The sequence below is a fragment of the Pteropus medius genome, unplaced genomic scaffold, assembly GCF_902729225.1.
Source record: "Pteropus medius unplaced genomic scaffold, Ma_sr-lr_union100, whole genome shotgun sequence".
NCBI lineage: Eukaryota > Metazoa > Chordata > Mammalia > Chiroptera > Pteropodidae > Pteropus > Pteropus medius.
Window position 1 is genome coordinate 22,868,261 of NW_024344240.1, and position 18,207 is coordinate 22,886,467.

The window sequence follows — 18,207 nt, forward strand, 5'->3', positions numbered from 1 at the left end:
AATTACATAGCTCTCTATGCTGTCTAAGCCAGGCAGCAGTCAGTAGCATTCAGGCCCTGTTCTGCAAGTCGGGGTTCTGGATGGAAGCCATGTTCTCCACTGGAGAGCAGCCCCTTCTCCAGTAAATCTCCCACCCCCAAGCCTCAGGGTCCAGTCTTGCCATGGGGTACCTTTCAAGGGGAGTAGTGGCTACGTTTCCAACCCTCTGGACCTCAGTTTCCTCATTTGTGAAGCAAGGGACTGTACCAGAGGTACCTTCCCACTTTGAAGGTGAGAGCTCTACGATGGGCACGGAGGGCCCCAGGGGACCAGCCAACAGGACAGTGGTGGAGGCAGGGTGCCTCGGGCTTCCCTCCTCTCAGTTCAGGGAATGGTATTGCATAGCTGCTCTGTCCTGGACTCTGTGTGAGGCCTGAGGACACCACGATGTAAAAGACACAGTCCCACTCCTCAGGGAGCCCACATTCCAGTGGCAGGCGCTGACACGTAACCAGTACTAGCTGGCCCGAGCAGCACTATGTGTTGTGCACAGTACTAGACATTTTCCATGAATTATCTCCTCAGATTTTCACCACGTCCCAGTGAGCTAGGTACTATTACTATCCCCATTTAAGAATGAGAAGTCTGAGGCTTAGTGATTTGAAGTAACTTGGCCAAAGATGCATCCCAGGTGTGCATCCCTCATGTAGCCAAGATTTGGACTCTACAGTCCAGGATTTTAACCCAGCGCCTGTCACCATCTCCTCTGCTACATTGAAGGGTAGTTCCATGGAAGTGGTACCCAGGGCTTTGCAGGAGCACCAATGAGGGTGGCAGCCCAACCTGGAGTTCAAAGTAGGCTTCCCAGAGAAGCTCACCTGAAGGAGTCTCTGTGACCTAGGAGTAGCTGAGCTGTAGCCTCCCCGACCCCCACCTGGCTTTCGTCAGGAAAGGTTCCCAGGGGCAGCCCTGCTCCTAGGCAGGCCTCAGTGACCTGCCATGTTGAGCATTTCTGTATCTCGAACAATGGCCAGGGAGGTGGCACACAGAGAAGACAAAGGGGACACACCCTGCCCAGTCAGGCCAATCTCTCCTGTGGGCCACCCTGAGTATCGCCTAAGCTCCTCTTCCCTCTGCACACTCTCTACTCCTCAGCCTCATGTGAGGTTTGCTTTGCCAAGTCCTGCAGACTCATATCATATAATGCTTCAATGTTCTCTATTAAGAAATCTTGGTCAGAGGAAACCCTTGCTCATATGTGAAAGCTCCCCACCCCCACCCCTACCCAGGCACAGCTCCCCCACATTCCTTAGCAATGTGGCCCCCTAGCTAGCCGCTCTTCCACCCCCACCCTGACTTGGCAGCTATCTCTCAGTGGCAACCTGAAAAGAGGGAGCATGTTCTAATTAACACTGAGAGGCTCATTAGAGAGACAGAGCCCCTGAGCCCCCCTTCACTGCTTCTTCTGGCAGAACCTGAGAGATTGCTCTCTTGGGAAGAGATGAGGCCACAATTACCCATGATTCATGGGGTTTAGAGAGAAGTGAGCAGAGCTGCTCCGTGGCCAGTGGGCCCAGAGGCCCCTCCCTCCCTGGGCCCATCCTCCCCTCCCACATCCATCTCTCTCAGCTCTCTGACCTGGCCCTAGTTAAGAAGAGGGTTAGGATGGATGGGAGGGTCTGGCTGGGGTGGATGGAGCTGACCCGGGGCACTGCCAAGTCCCCAAACCCTACGGGAAATTGGGGTGGGGAGGAAGGTGCAGCATTTGACTGCAAGCCCAGATTCAGAAAAGATCCTGTATTTTTATTTCCCCTGGGACATAGGAAAGCGTTCAGTTTAGTTCATGTCTGCAAACATTTATTAAGCCCCAACCATGGCTCTGGCTCAGCATTGGGCACCAGGGATGTAGAGACAGATAATACTGTAGGTATAGTCTGAGGGTACAAGAGAGCATTGAGAGTAGGAAGGAAGCAGGGAGACACACTGCAGGCTGGCAGTGTAGCAGGCACGAGGCTGGAATATACAAGACATGGTTGCATTAAATGCACTGGAACAAATGGAGAAGATCCAACAACTGAATTCAAATACCACTGTGAGTAATAGCCCTGTGCCAGGCTTTGTGCTGGGTGCTATACATGGATCAGAGGATGACTAAGACATATCTGAGGCCTCGAATAACGTATGCTCTGTTGGAGTCTCAGGGGAGCGAAGAAGGGTTTAGATAAATATCACAGAGATTAGTGGAGAAAACTGAGTGTCAAAGAGGAGTATGAAACAATATTCTCCAAGAGGGGGCCCAAGGCAGGGAGACCCTGTTTGGTTGGGGGACTGAGAAGGCTTCGTGGATGAAGCACAGTTAAGACAGGTCTTGAAGAAAGGAGACAACTTTTACTTAGGGGGAAGGGGACAAGAGTGGAAGTAGAGGGTGAGGAGGACACTGCAGGCTGAGCAAATACTCAAAGCAAGAGAGCCCAGCATGGGCTAGGGGAGGAGCAGAGTCGAACAGTTGTGTTCATGGACTTTGTGTAGTAGAGACTGGGAAGTAGATTGGGGTGGGGGCGGCTATAGGATTTTGAGGCTGGCATATGTAGAGGATGGGGCAAAGGAGGACCCAAAGACAAATGAAAGGTTCTCAGACTAGATGGCAATACAGCCAAGATGCTGTTAGGCAAATAAGGAAGTCATCAAGAGCTGGTTTGGGGGAGATAGAGAAAGTCAATGACTTTGCATAGGTGGATGGGGGAACCCCTGATTTACAGACTGTTCGAAATTCAGGATTAGGCTAGGAATGGAGATTTGAGAGTCATTCATAATCATCATTGTCATTATCAAATAGCTACCACTTATTGATCAGCTACTATGTGCCATATACTATGTGAAATAATTTAAGCCACACAACAAGCCACAGAGTCAGCAGGATTAGCCTCATTTAACATAAAAAAACTGAGAGTCAGAGATGTTAAGAAACTTGTCCAAGGTCTACCAGCAGGGATGAGATAGATCCGGGACTGGGTATTTCCCCTATTGCTTGCTTATCAACCCATTAAAGTAGAGTGAAGTTATGACAGTGTGAACTAGGATCTAAGATAAGAGGTGAGAACATCCTTAGAGTTGCCACAAAGGCTCTGTCTGAGATAGTTTCCCTTTTAATTTCTTGCTAATTATCAGCTACCAGGGGCTGTTCTAATGACTTCCAACATAGAAGTCATGGAAGATGTCCAGGAATACATAGAAAAATAATTGTGTCTGGAGAATAGAAGATGGCACACATATGAATTACAACTAGCATGCTTAGGAATTTGGTAGTCAAAACAGAGGATTTAGGAGCTCTGTGGAGATAGGAGATCTGGGGACAGAGTTTCAAGGTGATAAAAATATCAAGAGCTGCAGAAAAGAGGGAAGAGGAAGGTTGAGGTTGAACTATTGGATTTAGTGAATAAAGATTATTGGCGACCTCCCTAAGAGTCATTTTAGAAGACTGGTGGGAGCAGGAGGCAGAATGAAAGGAGTCAGGACATACAGAGTTAGAGTAGCAGTTTGGGATTTGCTCACGGAGTGAGGCAACGGGTATAGACTGGCCAAGAGGGTCAATGGAAATAGAAAGAGACTGGGCTAGTGCCCCAGAGCAGGGGCGGCAAGCAGAGTTGTGTTTTAGCCTCAGGAGATCTGGGAGAGTCCGTAGGCAGGTGGAAAGGGGCCAATGGAAGGGTTGGGTTGGAAATGCTAGTAAAAGAGAAACTAGAGGTTGAAATGAACTTACAAAGGAGGCAAGACAGGGTGAGATCATCAGCTCTGGGAGAGGAAAGGTACAGGTCAGATAAGGAAGGTTTTTGAGAGTCAAAAAGATAACTCGGAATTAATTCTTTAACTTATTAAATATTTATTGAAGGCCTACTATGTGCTGGGCACTCTCTAAGCATTGGGGATAAAACAGTGGACATGGAAGGCAGAGCCTCTGGAGGTCACCAATAATCTTTATTCACTAAAGGAAGCTTATAGTCTAGTGGAGGACTTGATGGAACAGATTCAAGAATTTAAAGTCTAATTTTCTTCTCCGCTTGGGTGAAGTGTAGATAGTGGCTAGTAGAAGACCTCTCCTAGGGTTATCTCAGCCAGCCTTCTGCCTCCAAGCAGGATGATAATATGTCAGGGGGATGGACCCCTATACTGTTTCGGAAACATTTCAGCCAATGGGATTTCACACTTTCAACAGCATCTCCTAACCTAAAAAGAATGCTCGTGGGCCTGGGGTTCCCCTCCAAGTATGAACAGGCCAGGTAGGAAAGAGGTGTGAATTTCTGCCCGGTGTCAGTTTCTCATGGTATTTGGGGAGGGGTAAGAGGGAGACAGAAATTGAGAGAGAAGAAGGCAGTTAACTTGGTCAGTTCCCCTCAGTCTACACTTCTCCTTGGAGAATTTTCCTGCCAAAGCCAAGGGCAGTCCCCATTCCAGGCCTCAGGGGACCTGCCAGAGTTTCTCAGGGAGAACAGCCGAGTTACAAGGCTCTCTCCCTTTTGGCATGATTTCCGCAGAAGTGGAAACAGAATGCCTGGAAAGCAGGTGTTTCTCTGGAGCTCCTGGGTACATGGGGCCATAGCTAGGTAAAGATCCCGTAGGCAACTGTCCAACTGGCATAGTGGCAGAATTCTAAGAGGGTTCCAGAAATTCCTGCCCTACACCCTAACCCGTCAGTGTGGGCGGGACTGTAGAATATGAGGAGAGATCACGCCTTTGATTAGGTTACCAATCAATTGTCACTCAGTTAATCAAAAGGGAGGTCATCCTGGTTGGCCTACCCCAATCAGGTGAACCCTTTAAAAGAAAGTAAAAGAGAGACTCTTGCCTGTTGTTAAAAGGGCCATGTGGCCAAGGACTAGTAACTGAAGTCCTCAGTCTTCTAATTTCAAGGAACTGAATTCTGCCAACAACTGTGTGCTTGGAAGAGGACCCCAAACCTTATGTGAGAGTGGTGCCTTGATTTCGGCCCAGTGAGATCCCAAGGAGAGAACCCAGTTGAACTGTGCCCAGACTACTGACCTACAGAACTGTGAGAAAATAAATGGCTGTTGTTGTATGCTGCTGAGTTTATGATAACTTGCTATGCAGCAATAAATAATACACTTGGTACGGTTTTTTAAAAGGACCTTGAAGTCCCCTGCATTATGAAGATCATGAAGACTGGGAGAGCTTCCTGCCTTCGGCTTAATGCCTAGTACCTTGTAAAATGCAAATACTTCTGGGAGGAGTTATGAAGGAAGCCTTTTAGCTATCCAAACCTTAATATGAATGACTTTTCCAACTATCTTCAGAGAGGAAGGTTGGATGTGGGGAGGGAGACAGCATAATGCCACTAGGTTTGAGAATGAATAAGGTCACTGAATGGCGAGACTGGGAGAGCTGAAGACAGGATTGAGGACATTCTTTTTACCTAGGATTGTCCCTGGGTATTGGGATTGTATCTGTGAGGTCTCCTGGGCTAGGAGGGTGCCTGTGCTGGTCCAGCTGTGGGGTACCCACAGAGAGGGAACAGTGAGGACTGCTGGGGTTACGAGGAGGCAGTCACTCCAGCTGCAGTCCCTGGTGGGTCATGCGGAGCAGGAAGTGGACAGAAGGGTGTTTTCTATTTAGGAATAAAAATTTGCCTTTCTATCTGTACCATGATCCTGGGGGAACATGGGAGGGATGATATTGTTCTTGCCTTTAGTTGTTTATCTCAGCTCACCTATCCTGATTCTTAGCTTAGGAAGGACACTGTGTGTTAAGTGGAGTGTATGGTTGTGAATAGAACATAGTTTCAGGGCCCGGGAATGCTTTTTCACTTCCTAAACTTCCCTAAGGACCGATCGGAGCCCACAATGTTACCATTTGCCCATCCTTTTAACATAGGTCTTGTCTCTTATTTAAATGCAAAAATCTTCCAGGAAGGGGCATGGTTACATGTTATTGATCATTCACATTTTAGATGGAATATCTTTCTCCTCCTTTCCTGAGATGTTCTAATAAGAGAGAAAAAGTAAGAGCATGGCAACCTAAGGGGGAGAAAAGACCGTAGACAGGGGACAGAGCTGAGAGGAGGTGAGTAAGGGCCTCGAAGACAAACTAGTCTCATGTCAGACATTTCCCTGGGTTCAGATCTAGCCAGATGAGGCAACATGCCCCCACCAGCCAGCCCCACCCAGCACAGCCCTGGTTGTACAGCATCTATTGTTGAGAACAGAGGTGACTTGATTTGTGGAGCAGGGTAGCCTGGAGGGACTCTCACTCTTAAAACAGCCATCTATTATCCATCCATCCACCCATCCATCTATCATCCACTTATTGAGCACCTGCCATTTGCCAGCCCTTGGGCAGGGTACTTGGAACACAGAGATGATCAAACTCCAATCCCAACCCTTATGATGTTCCCAGGGACAGGGACTGCCCCAATGCAGTGATATGATAGCTGAGAGAGAAAGCAGGTGAACAGAAGTAGCAGCAATTTTTTTAGCATTTCTGTTTGATGTTTTATTATTTTTAAATATACACAAAAGTAACAATAGTGTAATAAACTGTCTTACAATCATCACCCAGCTACAACAATTTTTATTAATATTATTTCATCTAGCCCTTCCACCTTTTTTGATAGAGTATTTTAATACAGATTCAAGATATCATGCATTTCACCCATAACTACTTCCATATGCATCCCTGATAGGAACATTTAAAAATGACCACCAAACTAGCAATATCTGACCACCATCAGCAACCCCTCTCTCCCCTGCCCTGGGGCCTCACCAAGCCCTGGAATCCAATCCTACATCTACACCTCTAGGGGTCTTGCCGAGGGCCTAGTATCTCCTGCCATAACATGCTAGTTTTCAAACCTGAGCCCCTCAGTGCCCCCCAGCTGTGCATTCCTGCAAAGTTTAGCCAGGTGACTTCCTGCACCGATGGGCAACCACCAGCAACATCTTTCACAAGGGTTGTAACACCCCTTCCCTAACTGCGCACTTCTTCCTCTCCGTCCTTGTTGCAGATTGAAATGCTAGAACACAAGTACGGGGGCCACCTGGTGTCCCGGCGCGCCGCTTGCACCATCCAAACTGCTTTCCGCCAGTACCAGCTGAGCAAGAATTTCGAGAAGATCCGCAACTCGCTCCTGGAGAGCCGCCTGCCCCGGCGGATCTCCCTACGCAAAGTGCGTGCGCCGACGGCGGAGAGCCTGGCGGCGGAGAAGGCGCTCATGGAGGGCTATGGCCTCCTGGGACTGCCGCTGGTGCGCTCTCCCTCCCTGCCGCCTACCTTCGCCGGCACGCTCACCGAGCTGGAGGACTCCTTCACGGAGCAGGTGCAGTCCCTCGCCAAGTCCATCGACGACGCCCTCAGCACCTGGAGCCTCAAGACCATGTGCTCCCTGCAGGAGAGCGGGGCTTACCAGATACACCAGGCCCTGCACGCAGGCGCGGGGCCGCCAGGACTGGAGGCAGAAATACGGGAGACCGAGAATGCCTGTCCGGGACCCGGGGAAGAGGCCGTGGAGTCTGCCGGCCTACCCCAGGGCCACAGCAGCACCCTCATGATGGCTTTCCGGGATGTCACCGTGCAGATCGCCAACCAGAACATCTCTGTCTCCTCCTCCACCGCTCTGTCGGTGGCCAACTGCCTGGGCACGCAGACTTCCCAGGCCCCAGCAGAGTCCATAGTAGGCCTAGACGAGCAGGGCGAGGCCCGGGGTCAGGAGGCTCCTGCGGCCCCCGCTACGGGCCAGGGCGATGCTCCAGCCGAGACCACGTGCACAGAGGCGGGAGCCGGCGCAGCCCTACACTCCAACCCGCCTGGGACCGGGGAGGCGGTGGTGGAGGAGGCTGGGGCCGGGAAGGCAGAGGAGGAAGGGGTGGAGGAGGCGGGGGAGGTGGGAAAAGGGGCCGAACCCGAGGCCGGTGACAACTCGGAGCAGCTGAGCAGCAGCAGCACGTCCACCAAGTCTGCCAAGTCGGGCTCGGAAGTCTCAGCCTCCACCTCCAAGGAAGCCCTGCAGGCTATGATCCTGAGCCTGCCGCGCTACCATTGCGAGAACCCGGCCAGCTGCAAGTCGCCCACGCTCTCCACCGACACTCTGCGCAAGCGCCTCTACCGCATCGGCCTCAACCTCTTCAACTTGTAAGTGAGCACGGGCTCCCGAGCTGCAGCGCGTCCTGGGGAGGTCCGGGAGGGAGGGAAGAAGAGGCGGGACCTACATTGATAGGTTAGCAGAGTGCCAGGTAATTTAGCAACATCATCCCAGGGTCCTCCCAGATGTTGTTTGTGCCGCGCCTTTTCTTGAGATACTGTGTTCAAATGCACATTTTAGTTTTAATTGTTATTAATTTATTTTAAGAAGGATTAGGGACAAAATAACATTTCAAACCCAATCTTTCACCACTGTTACTGCTTACGATGAAGCTAGGGTTTGAAAAGTGAGAAAATTTAAAAGAAGATATAGCATTAAGTAAATAATAGTACAGGTAGTATGAAGATTGAGCAGAAATCCATTGTATATGAAGTTAGAGAAACAGCAGTCCTGTGGGGTTGATGAAGAGGAGAAACAGGCAGAGAGCAAAAGAGATGAAGAAAAATGGAGAAGGGACAGGGTGAGACAAAGGGAAGAGACTTACTGTAAGGAGGACAGGTAGAAAGCAGAAGAGGGTTCAGTAAAAGGGGGAGAGGGAGACAGGAAGAAAGTGTGAAGCTAGCAGAAGTAGAATACAAAGAGAATAGGAGAATGGAAGGAGAGAAATGGATGACTGCCCTAGCCCAGAGCCCCCAACCAGACCTTTCCTTGCAACCAGAATGCATACAACCAGTGGTAAGCAGAGGGCACGCACATGCCCTTCCCAGGGAAATTTCAAGTATATGAGGCACTGATCTCCGCCCTGCAGTCATCCCTGTCTTCATATCCCTGAGCCAGGAAACACAGCATCCCTCCTGCCCACATCCATGTTATTTGAGTGCCACACACAATAACTACAAAGGTGAGTAAGACACATCTCCTGGTCTCAAGAAGCTTATGTCCTAGGGAGATTAGCTACTGTTCATAAAGCATCTGCAATCTTCAATATTAGAGAGAATATTATTATGCCATTTTACAGAAAAGGAAACAGGCTCACACAAATAAGGTGAGTTGCACACTGTGAAACAGCTAGTAAGCAGCAGACTTAGGTGAACCCAAATTTGTCTGACTCCCAATCCACTGCTCTTTCTTTTGCATCAAGCTGCCTTCCTGGTGAGCACAGCCCCAACCTGACACATCCATGACATCACTTTGGCATGCACATGAATGCTCACACATACTCGGATCCCTCAAGACACTGGTTCTCAAACTGTCTATAGGGGAGGACCAGTTTGGGTTTTTACCCAATACACCGTGGGCCGATATTTTTGGAAAATACAATAAAAATGAACTGCTAGAAAAACAATCACATGCTTGGTTGTCCTGAAAATGTCAAAGTGCTGTTGTAAAAGGTTCTAAATGCTTATCCTCTATTTCTGTACTCATCTTCTCTTGGACCAGTAAGAAACAGTTTAGGGACAGCATGAATTTGCAGACCACACTGTGAGCACATTTGCCTTAAGACCCACACCCACACATGGAGACTCTATGTAAAAGAGAAAGTAAATGCCGTAGAGTAAGATTCTTGTGTGGTCACCATTGACAAGGAAAGGGGATTGTGGGGAAGATCTCACCTCTGTTTCTTAATCTCATCCTCTCCAGATTCTGGGGTGGGTATTGCCTATAAACAATAGGTTACAGGCAGAAAGGACCTTGGGGACCTCTTGGCAGGCCTTAGAGACCTCAGGGTAAGATCCAGTGGGAGTGAGACAGGAAGAGAGAAGGGACACTTCTTCACCTGCTCTGGAATTCACTTCGCTTGGCCAGACTTCCCCTTCCCTGCTTCCTGCCTCACACTATCTTCATTACTGTGTGGGGAAGTTTAAGAGAGTGAGGCTCTGGTGAAAGGTGCTTTCCATGGGAACCCTCTGCAGTAGAAGAAATCCTGGCATTTTCTGGAAATTCTTTCCAAGGCCCTCCAGGCACTTTTATGGGTTCCACGGGATGGAAGAAAGGAAGAAGTCAAGGATGGCATTGGCTCACTCTCTGCTCCTTCTCCCACCTTCACCTGCACCCCCAGAAACCCAGACAAGGGCATCCAGTTCTTGATCTCCCGAGGCTTCATCCCTGACACCCCCATCGGAGTGGCCCATTTCCTGCTCCAGCGTAAAGGCCTCAGCCGGCAGATGATTGGAGAGTTCCTGGGCAACAGCAAGAAGCAGTTCAACCGCGATGTGCTGGAGTGAGTGTCCAGCCCTCCGGGCTCCCCTCCCCCTCTTTCCATTTAACCCTTCCCCCTCAGTCCCAGAATCTCCCAGGAGTGTAGGAACCTCAGTTGGGGAAGGACTCAGGGAAAAGAGAGGGACCTCTGAAATCTTGGCCATTTCCCAGAAATCCTCGCTCCAGTCCTAGCAGCTTCCTGATTGGCCCCAGGAACCAGAATCCCCATGGCTTTTAGCCAGTCTCTGCATCTTGACTAGCCTCCGTTTTCCCTCGAAAGTCATTCATTTATTGAGCACCTGTGCGTGGGGCCCCATTGGTATAGGAATTGTCAAGAGAGACGAAAAGGCCTCCATCTCTGCCACCCTCAGGGGTAAGAGAAGGAACCTGAAAAAGAAGAGGGCTATGTCAGTGCTGGGGCCGTCTCCACCTGGTGAACAGCCGGCCTCTCCCTGCCACCTGTCCATCCTCCAGACCTTCCATAAGCGTCTGCCTATCCACAACTGCACAAGCTCATTCTCATACTGGTGGAGGCAAACATAAGGCAGAAAGCAGAAGGGGTTAGACTGAGCATTTTAGAGCAAGATAATACTGTGATTCCAAAAAGATAGAATGACCACCAAAATCATGGCAAAGGAAATTGTTTTAAAGGCTATTAGATAGGGATGCTGAGGCGGCTGCCTTTGCAAATGCTCAGCTTTGCTGGTGTGTACAGGCTAGAGTCTCTTCACACTCACTCCCCCATCTGGAGCAGCAGGGCGCAGTGGCATTACATGGGGCTGAGGAGCAGGGCCTTGGAGTCACCCCTTCTCTGACATAGAGGAGATGAGGCCCTGGGAAGTCTGCTGCAGGCCTCTTCCACTCCCTTGATGTTCCTTTATTCTTCCACTAGGTCCTCTAGGCTCAGCTGTTCTTGAAGGTCACCATTCTGTAGGGAGCTGCCCCACTTCTCTCCCCCTTTCTCCTTGGGTACAGTCAGCAGAAGTGTTTTCCCAGGGGTCCTGGGAGAAACTCTCCTTTTTGTCCTTGTTCTTGAAGCAGCAAAGGCCTGCTACAGAGAGCAGGGAGCTCCTGATCAAGGGTTTGGAAGTGTGAGAGTCACCCAGCCTAACTGGTCAGGTTGTTGATGTCCCTGGTGTGGAAGCTTGGAGACCTGGCTTCATTTAAGGATCAGTGTCTTTGTTGCTGTTTCTTTGGATAAGTCACTGCCCTTTGGGCCTGCTTCTCCACGCGTAGAGTAGGGATGTGGGATTGTGTGGGATGGAGCAGTTGTTGGAATCCCTGTCACATTCCTAAATTCACTGATAGGGTGGTTGTCTGAGTACAGTTAGCAAAGTGTAGGGGCTTGGATCCATCTGAGGGACCTTGAAATCCCTGGATGACCCTCAGTTTGCAGAACCCAGTTCCTGCCTCTGACTCCCAGTGGCTTTGGACAATTTGCTGTCCCTCCCAGAACTGGTAGTTGAGATGCTCTGAGTGTCTCGCAAAGGAAAGTAAACAAGATAAATGTGCAACTTTTCTCTTTCACCCTCCTTTCTTCTCACCCTGCCTCTGGTTCTTCTTTCTCTTTACCACCACCCCTACCGTGTAGGATGCCCTGAAGAAATGATAGAAAGAGGAGAAAGATCAAGTTTTCCAGGCTCCTTCCTTTCCCTGTTTTTCCTCCATCTGGTTCACCACTGAGGCCTTTTCATTGGCTTTTATCCCCTTTACATTCTGTAGGAGGGTGAGTGGAGGTACTGTACCCTATTGCTTCATTCTTTCAGACTGCTTCACACTCCCTGGGTGACCCTGCTTTGTCTCTGTGCTTTGGGGACAGGGGTGACTGTTTCACTTATAAGCCCTGATTGTGTGCTCTGTTCTCCTCTGCCTCCCCAGTCCCCATGTTGCCTGGCCCTGGAATTCTGACCTGCCAGAGCCACACTGACCTGGCAGGAGTGCTGGGAACACACGGTTTTTCTCTAGCCCAGATCGTGCTGAGCGGCACAATGAAAACTAATTGCGTCTTCCCTAGGAGACTGAGTGTGTGGGCTGGAGACTCTGGTCAGATGCAGCCTGTGCTGGGAGGGGAGCTAGGCTGGGGACTGAGCTAGTGGCTGAGGTAAGGTCAGGCCTCGGATGGGGAGGCAGTGTGGTGGGATAGGAGATGTGGCTAGCTAGACCTGAGAGAAAGGCCCCACCTCTGAACCTGGCTCTGTTGCTACTGTGCTGTGTAGCTTTTGCAAGTCGCTTCTCTAGGCCTTAGTTTCCTCATCTGTGAAGCACGAGGGTTGGGCTCTGTGATCTCAGAGGCCACTCCAACTCCTGTAAATCTATCGTCTTTCCCATTCCTCAGTGCATTTGTAGCACATTGACATCATGAGAATCATTTGCCCTAAACATGAAGGCCATGCTTTGTCATCCTGCCAGAGCATCCTGCAGAGGCTCCAGGGCGGTGACGGAGTTCATGGGAGAACAAGATGACCATCCATCATTCATTCAGTAAACACTGAGTACCTTCCATGTGTTGGGAATGGGGCTGAGATGGCTGTCTTTTGTGTGTATGTGGGATGGGAGGAGAAATAGGCGGGCCTCGTGGCCTCAGGGAACTTACAGGTCCGGATATCAACTGGGAGAGAAGAATGGAGAAGCATAGAAAGGGAGGCTTGGGGGCTGAGGAAGCTCCAGCAGGCATTGTGGGTCAGTACAGAGCTGAGCCCCGAGACTGCCCCCAGTGAATGCCTTGATCCCTTGTGCTTTATTCTGCAGCCATGCAGGCCCTGGGCTCTGAGGTCTGGGTACATTCAGTCTCTGCACACAACAGCTCCACAGAAGGGCACCCTCCTCCCCCAGGTCCGCAGTTTGCTGACTGCCTGGTTTGTCTCCTGCAAAGTGCCAGGAGAAAGAAGATGGAGAAGCAGGAAGAAACAGGCAGTAGCAGGGGAGCCAGACGCTGGTGGTTTTTGGCATTTTCCTGCCACTCAAACCAACTGTCCTGGAACCTTTCAGGATCTGCCGCTTCCTTACTCCCACCAGAGAAAACACACAATAGCAGAGTCACCAGGTGCCATTTTGCCCAGGCCTGGAAGCCTTCATTGGGATTCTACACGGATTCCCTGCCCCCGCCTGGTGACATTCAGCAAGTCGCATCCGTTCTGTACAAAGCTGTTTGCTGAATAAAAGGGCATAAATCACCCATCCCCTTGGAGACTGAGACAGCCCAAGCCACAGCACTCTCCAAGAAGCAGCCAGACAGGAAGGCGAGAGACCGAAAGCCTCTGAACAGGGAAAGGGGGGACCCCCCCAACTCTTGTGCCTGTGGGGGACAGGAAGAGGGGCCGAGCAGAATCCTTTTCAGTGCTGACCAATGTCTGAGCATCTTAGGTGCTGTGACATTTGCCTCCAGAATTAGGCCCTTGGCGCTCTTAGTTAGAAGCTGACCTCTCTATCCCTTTTGTCCTACTTCCATAGAAGACACACTCCAAAAGGAATGTATTCAACCAGGCTTTATTTAAATAATAATAGAAGGCATTCTGAGCTCAAAGGGCCATGTTCATTCCTGTTTACCTGGAAAGGGTTTTTTGTTTTGTTTTTTTTTTAAGGAGAAGACAGCCTCAATTTCCTCATTTATCAAATGGGAATAATAGTACCTACCTCATATGAATTAAATTTTTAAATGCATATAAAGTGCTTAACTCAGCACTTGACACTTAGTACGGTTTAAAAAAAATGTTAGCTACTTCTATTATTATTTTTCCCACTTGAAAGCATGAGGCATTAGACACACCACCACCCCCGCCCTGCCCAAGCCAAGGAAACCTCAGACTCTTCAGGTCTGGTTTGAGATAGAGCCTATTCCCCAGACAAGAACTTCTGGACTTCTGGGGAAGGAAAGGAGCTCATTCAGGGACCGTGCAGTACTCTGAGGAAGTCTTCTCAATGCTGAAGAGAGAAGGGTGGTGGCCAGCTCGGTAGCAGGAGCCAAACAGCAGCTAAGATTAAGATCCTTTGGGACTGGAAGCTTCTCCCTCTCAGTTTTCACATGACTGGGAAATTTGGCTCTGCTCTATTTCCTTTCTGAAATGTTCGCTTCAGCAGGTTTGAAGGCCAGTGGATGGGGGAGTGTTCCATGCTGGCTATGAGCAGCCTCTTGTTTGGCCTGGGTAATCTTTCCCAATGTGAATCTCATACATGTGGAGGGCATCGGTATCTGTCATTTCCACAGAAAGCACAAAGGACAGCTTTGGGGTTGAGCTGCCAGAAGAAAGATTCCTGGGTATTCCTTTTCTCACTGTGTCTACTCCATTCTTTGTTAGATATTAGAGTTTGACATTTTAGTCAGATTTCATTATTTCATTTCCATAGTAATGTGTTGGTCAGAGTGTAACAGATTTGTTCTTCTTAGGGGACATTCAGAAATGAAGACAGATTGTCACACTCAACAGGCTGGAAAGCTCCGGCCTTTCATTGCTGGGGAGAAATTATTTGAGAACATCCTGCCCATTGTGCCGGGTGTAACCTCAGAACAGTTACTTATTCCTGAGGAATTCCACAAGGAGGAGAAGAGCGCAGGGGCCCAGACAGATCCTTATGGGTCTAGAGGAAGGTGGACATGGGCCTGGGCCAGAAGGGATAGAGACCTAGGGATTATTTCTACTGCTCTGAAAACTTGATGCTGCCACTACCCAGAGGAATGGAAGGAGAGGGTTTCTTCTAAAAGTGATGTCTTGGGGGTTTATGGGCTTGAACTCTTACCTCTCTAGTGCCCTTCCCCCATGCTCAACACCCACTCTCCACCCCATCCCACACACAGATAGAGAAGAGATTTTCTTTAACAGTAAAGTGTCGTGAGTGTTTAGGACCCACTTACCTAAGATCTTGGGACTCCAAATGTGGGGTGAATTGGTCCAGAGTTGAGACTCCCTTTGGTTTGGTCACATGATCACATGAATTGGGCTTGTACACAAAAATGAACAAATCTACCACCCAATCCTTGTGTGATATTCAGGATGAGCTGAAACTGGCCACTCTTTGAAATGGGACTTTAGGAAGGGCTTCCTGGGAATTATACTCTCCTGGGGTTTTTCAGGAGAGCCATCTGTGAAATGATAATGACAACTCACGTGTATATACCAAGAATTTACTGTGTGCCAGCAGGCACTCTTCCAAGACCTATACATGCAAAATCTCATTTCATCTTCACAGCAACTTTGTGAGGTGAGTGCTGTTAGTCTATGCCCAATGAAGGAACTGAGGAACAGAGAGCTTCGGTAGCTTGCCCACAATCACAGAGGTAATATGACTGAGATCTGAGGCCAGGCAGAATGGTTCTATAACCTGAGCCCTTAACCCTACACCATCCTGCCTCTATGCTTCCTCCCAAGAGAAGTGTGGTGGTCTGAATGCCTTTATAGTTCCTGTCAGACCCAGGTGTGAATCGTGGCACCGGAAGACCCCTTGGATGGTCAGCTAGTCTAGCCCTCTCATTTTACCCAAGCAGAAACTGAGGCCCAGAGAGAAGAAATGACTAGTCCCCTGGCCAGTGGCAGAAAAGTTGAACAGAATCAGGTACTGTCCCTTGACTCACCTTTGTTTGCTATGCTCTGACCCTTTCACCTGAGAAGAAAGCAGAGCCAAGAAACTGATTCATAAATATCAAGAAGTCTGAGTTAGATTGTTTCCTCTCTGATATATGTATATTTTAATAGGGTCAATGGATGAATGTCCAATGGTGTAATTTCAGGCAGGGTTAATTGGCAGTGAGGGAAAGAGTCTTACTACTTTTTCTAGAGGGAACTTCAAATCCACTTACTCACCTGGCATGTCAGTTCACATTTGGTCTCCAGGTACATAATGAAAATTATCTTTATTAAGCGCTGTTATATACTAGGAACTTTATATACATTGTCTCCTTTAAAATTCATAACTACTCTGCCCATTAAGTGTTATAGGTGTCAGCTCCATTCTACAGATGGGGAAAGTGAGGCACAGGGGGACTTGAATTGATGAGCTAAATGATAGAAACAAGATTCATACTCAAGGGCATCTGACGCCAAAGGCCTGATTTCTCATTCCACCCACTGTGATTGATGTAGAGCAGTGGTTTTCAGGGTATGGTCCATGGAACAGCAGTAGCAGCCCCTGGAAACTTGTTAGCAATATCAATTCTCAGATTCCACCCCAGCCCCACTGAATCAGAAACTCTGGGGGCAGCAATCTGTGTGTTAATAAGCCTGCCAGGTGATTCCAATGCCCCTCGAGTTTGAGATCCACTGGCAAATGGATGCTGCCAGGCCCAGCAAAAGGAATATCCTCTCAGGCATCCACATCGACTTCTAATGTGTTTGGGTAGTTTAAACCGAGTTCTTTTGGTTCGTGCATCCTCAAGATGTTACTGGCAGGAATCTCCTCTGAGGACCCCTCAAAAGAGGTTTTCTTTATCCTCGTGTCATCATCAGGAACACTGACAGATCCTCATGCGTCAGCCTCCTTCTGCTCTATTTTCTTAGCCACGTTGCACTTTTCCAAAAAGCCTTGACCTTTGTTGGGCACGTTACGAGTTCCGACTAACAAAAATAACTCTCTGGCGGATGAGGATATTTTTAATTGAATTGTATGAGCCAAGAACCGCAGAAATAAAACCAGAGTTCCTACATCCCGTGGCAGTGGGCGGTTTCATTTTCCACCCTCATCCTGAAACCTGGGCTCAAGTCTCCACCAGGAGCCAAAGTCCCTCATCTACAATGCACACACCTCTTCCTGGCCTTGGCCTGCACCTCACCTTCCAGATATTTGCTGTCTCTTCCAGCCAATTAGAAATCCCTGCTGATGTTATTACCTAGTTTCAGCTCCCAGCCAGGTCCTTTGTCTGCCAGACAGTGTCTTGCTATTATATAAAAAAAAAGTTGAGATGATGAAATTCATTTTGATCACAGATTATTTTGATCTCACTACAACACAAACTGATTCCATGCACAGATCAGTGTTAAAGCCATTTTATGCAAGATTGTACCTGTTTATGCAAGAAGCAGAGAACATCTGTGCTGATGTTTTTTCCACCCTTGTGAAGTGCTTGCTGCAGCCCCTGCAGACACCCACAGGAAGGAGGAAAGGCTGAGCAGAAGCCGCACCACACCACTCGTGACTCACTCGCCCATCAGCGGCACCTGCTGAGGCAGGTCCAGACATGCTGGGTTGGAAGCTGTCTAATCATCCCCAGTTTCCCCGGATCTAATCACTCACTTGCATGTGCAGCTGAAGGAAGAGGGATGCATCTGCACTCCATACTTTCAAGCTGCCCGTGGTCTGGAATCCACAAGACCACTTCCCTGGCAACTTGTCCAGGTCTCAGGATCAGCTCCAGATGATCTTGCAGAGCAGGCCAGCAGGCCCTGCAATCCTGGGCCACTAGGCTCCTTCCCCAGCTGACCACGTTGCTCACGGTCACATTCATTCGCTTAGTCTCTCACTCACTCATTCATTCATCCTACAAACATTTCTTGAATTCATATATAGGCCAGGGATGCAGAGATGAAAAGAACTGCCTCTTCCTGAAGGACCCCATAGCCTAGTGGGATGACAGGCAGGTAAATGTCAGGGTTTTGGAGACAACTCCAATGGTAGGCAGAAGGTATGTCCAAGGTTCAGTGGAGGTCGAGAGATTGGCAACTAAACAGAGACCTGCAAGGTTGGGATTGGGCAGCAAGAGGAAAGCAGAATTGTGTGGCAACATCGGGGCCAGTGATGGCCTTGATAAAGTCGAGGGAACATGTTAGTGAGAGTGCAGGAGGGGAGCCAGTGTGCTGAAGGGCAGGAGAAGCTAGGAAGCTGATAGGGCCTGGTTTGCTTTGCTGAGGAACTCAGGGTTTCTACAAGGAATGTGGGAAGCCCTTGAAAAAATATAAGAAGAGGAGCGAGTGACAGAACCAAATGGGTGTCCTAGAAGGATTGTTCTAGAAGAT

General features: G+C 49.1%; 1 protein-coding gene across 2 annotated transcripts in view; it reads left to right on the top strand.

The window, feature by feature from the left end:
• Positions 1-18,207, top strand: part of IQSEC3 (IQ motif and Sec7 domain ArfGEF 3) — a 100,840-nt gene that overhangs the window by 55,858 nt on the left and 26,775 nt on the right. The window contains exons 4-6 of one of the 2 annotated variants that reach the window (XM_039869163.1): positions 6,995-7,807; positions 7,844-8,118; positions 10,128-10,289. In XM_039869163.1, the coding sequence (XP_039725097.1) occupies positions 6,995-7,807; positions 7,844-8,118; positions 10,128-10,289 (1,250 nt within the window). Of the gene's footprint in view, positions 1-6,994; positions 8,119-10,127; positions 10,290-18,207 lie in introns of both variants that reach the window. The other variant, XM_039869162.1, reaches the window with a different exon arrangement.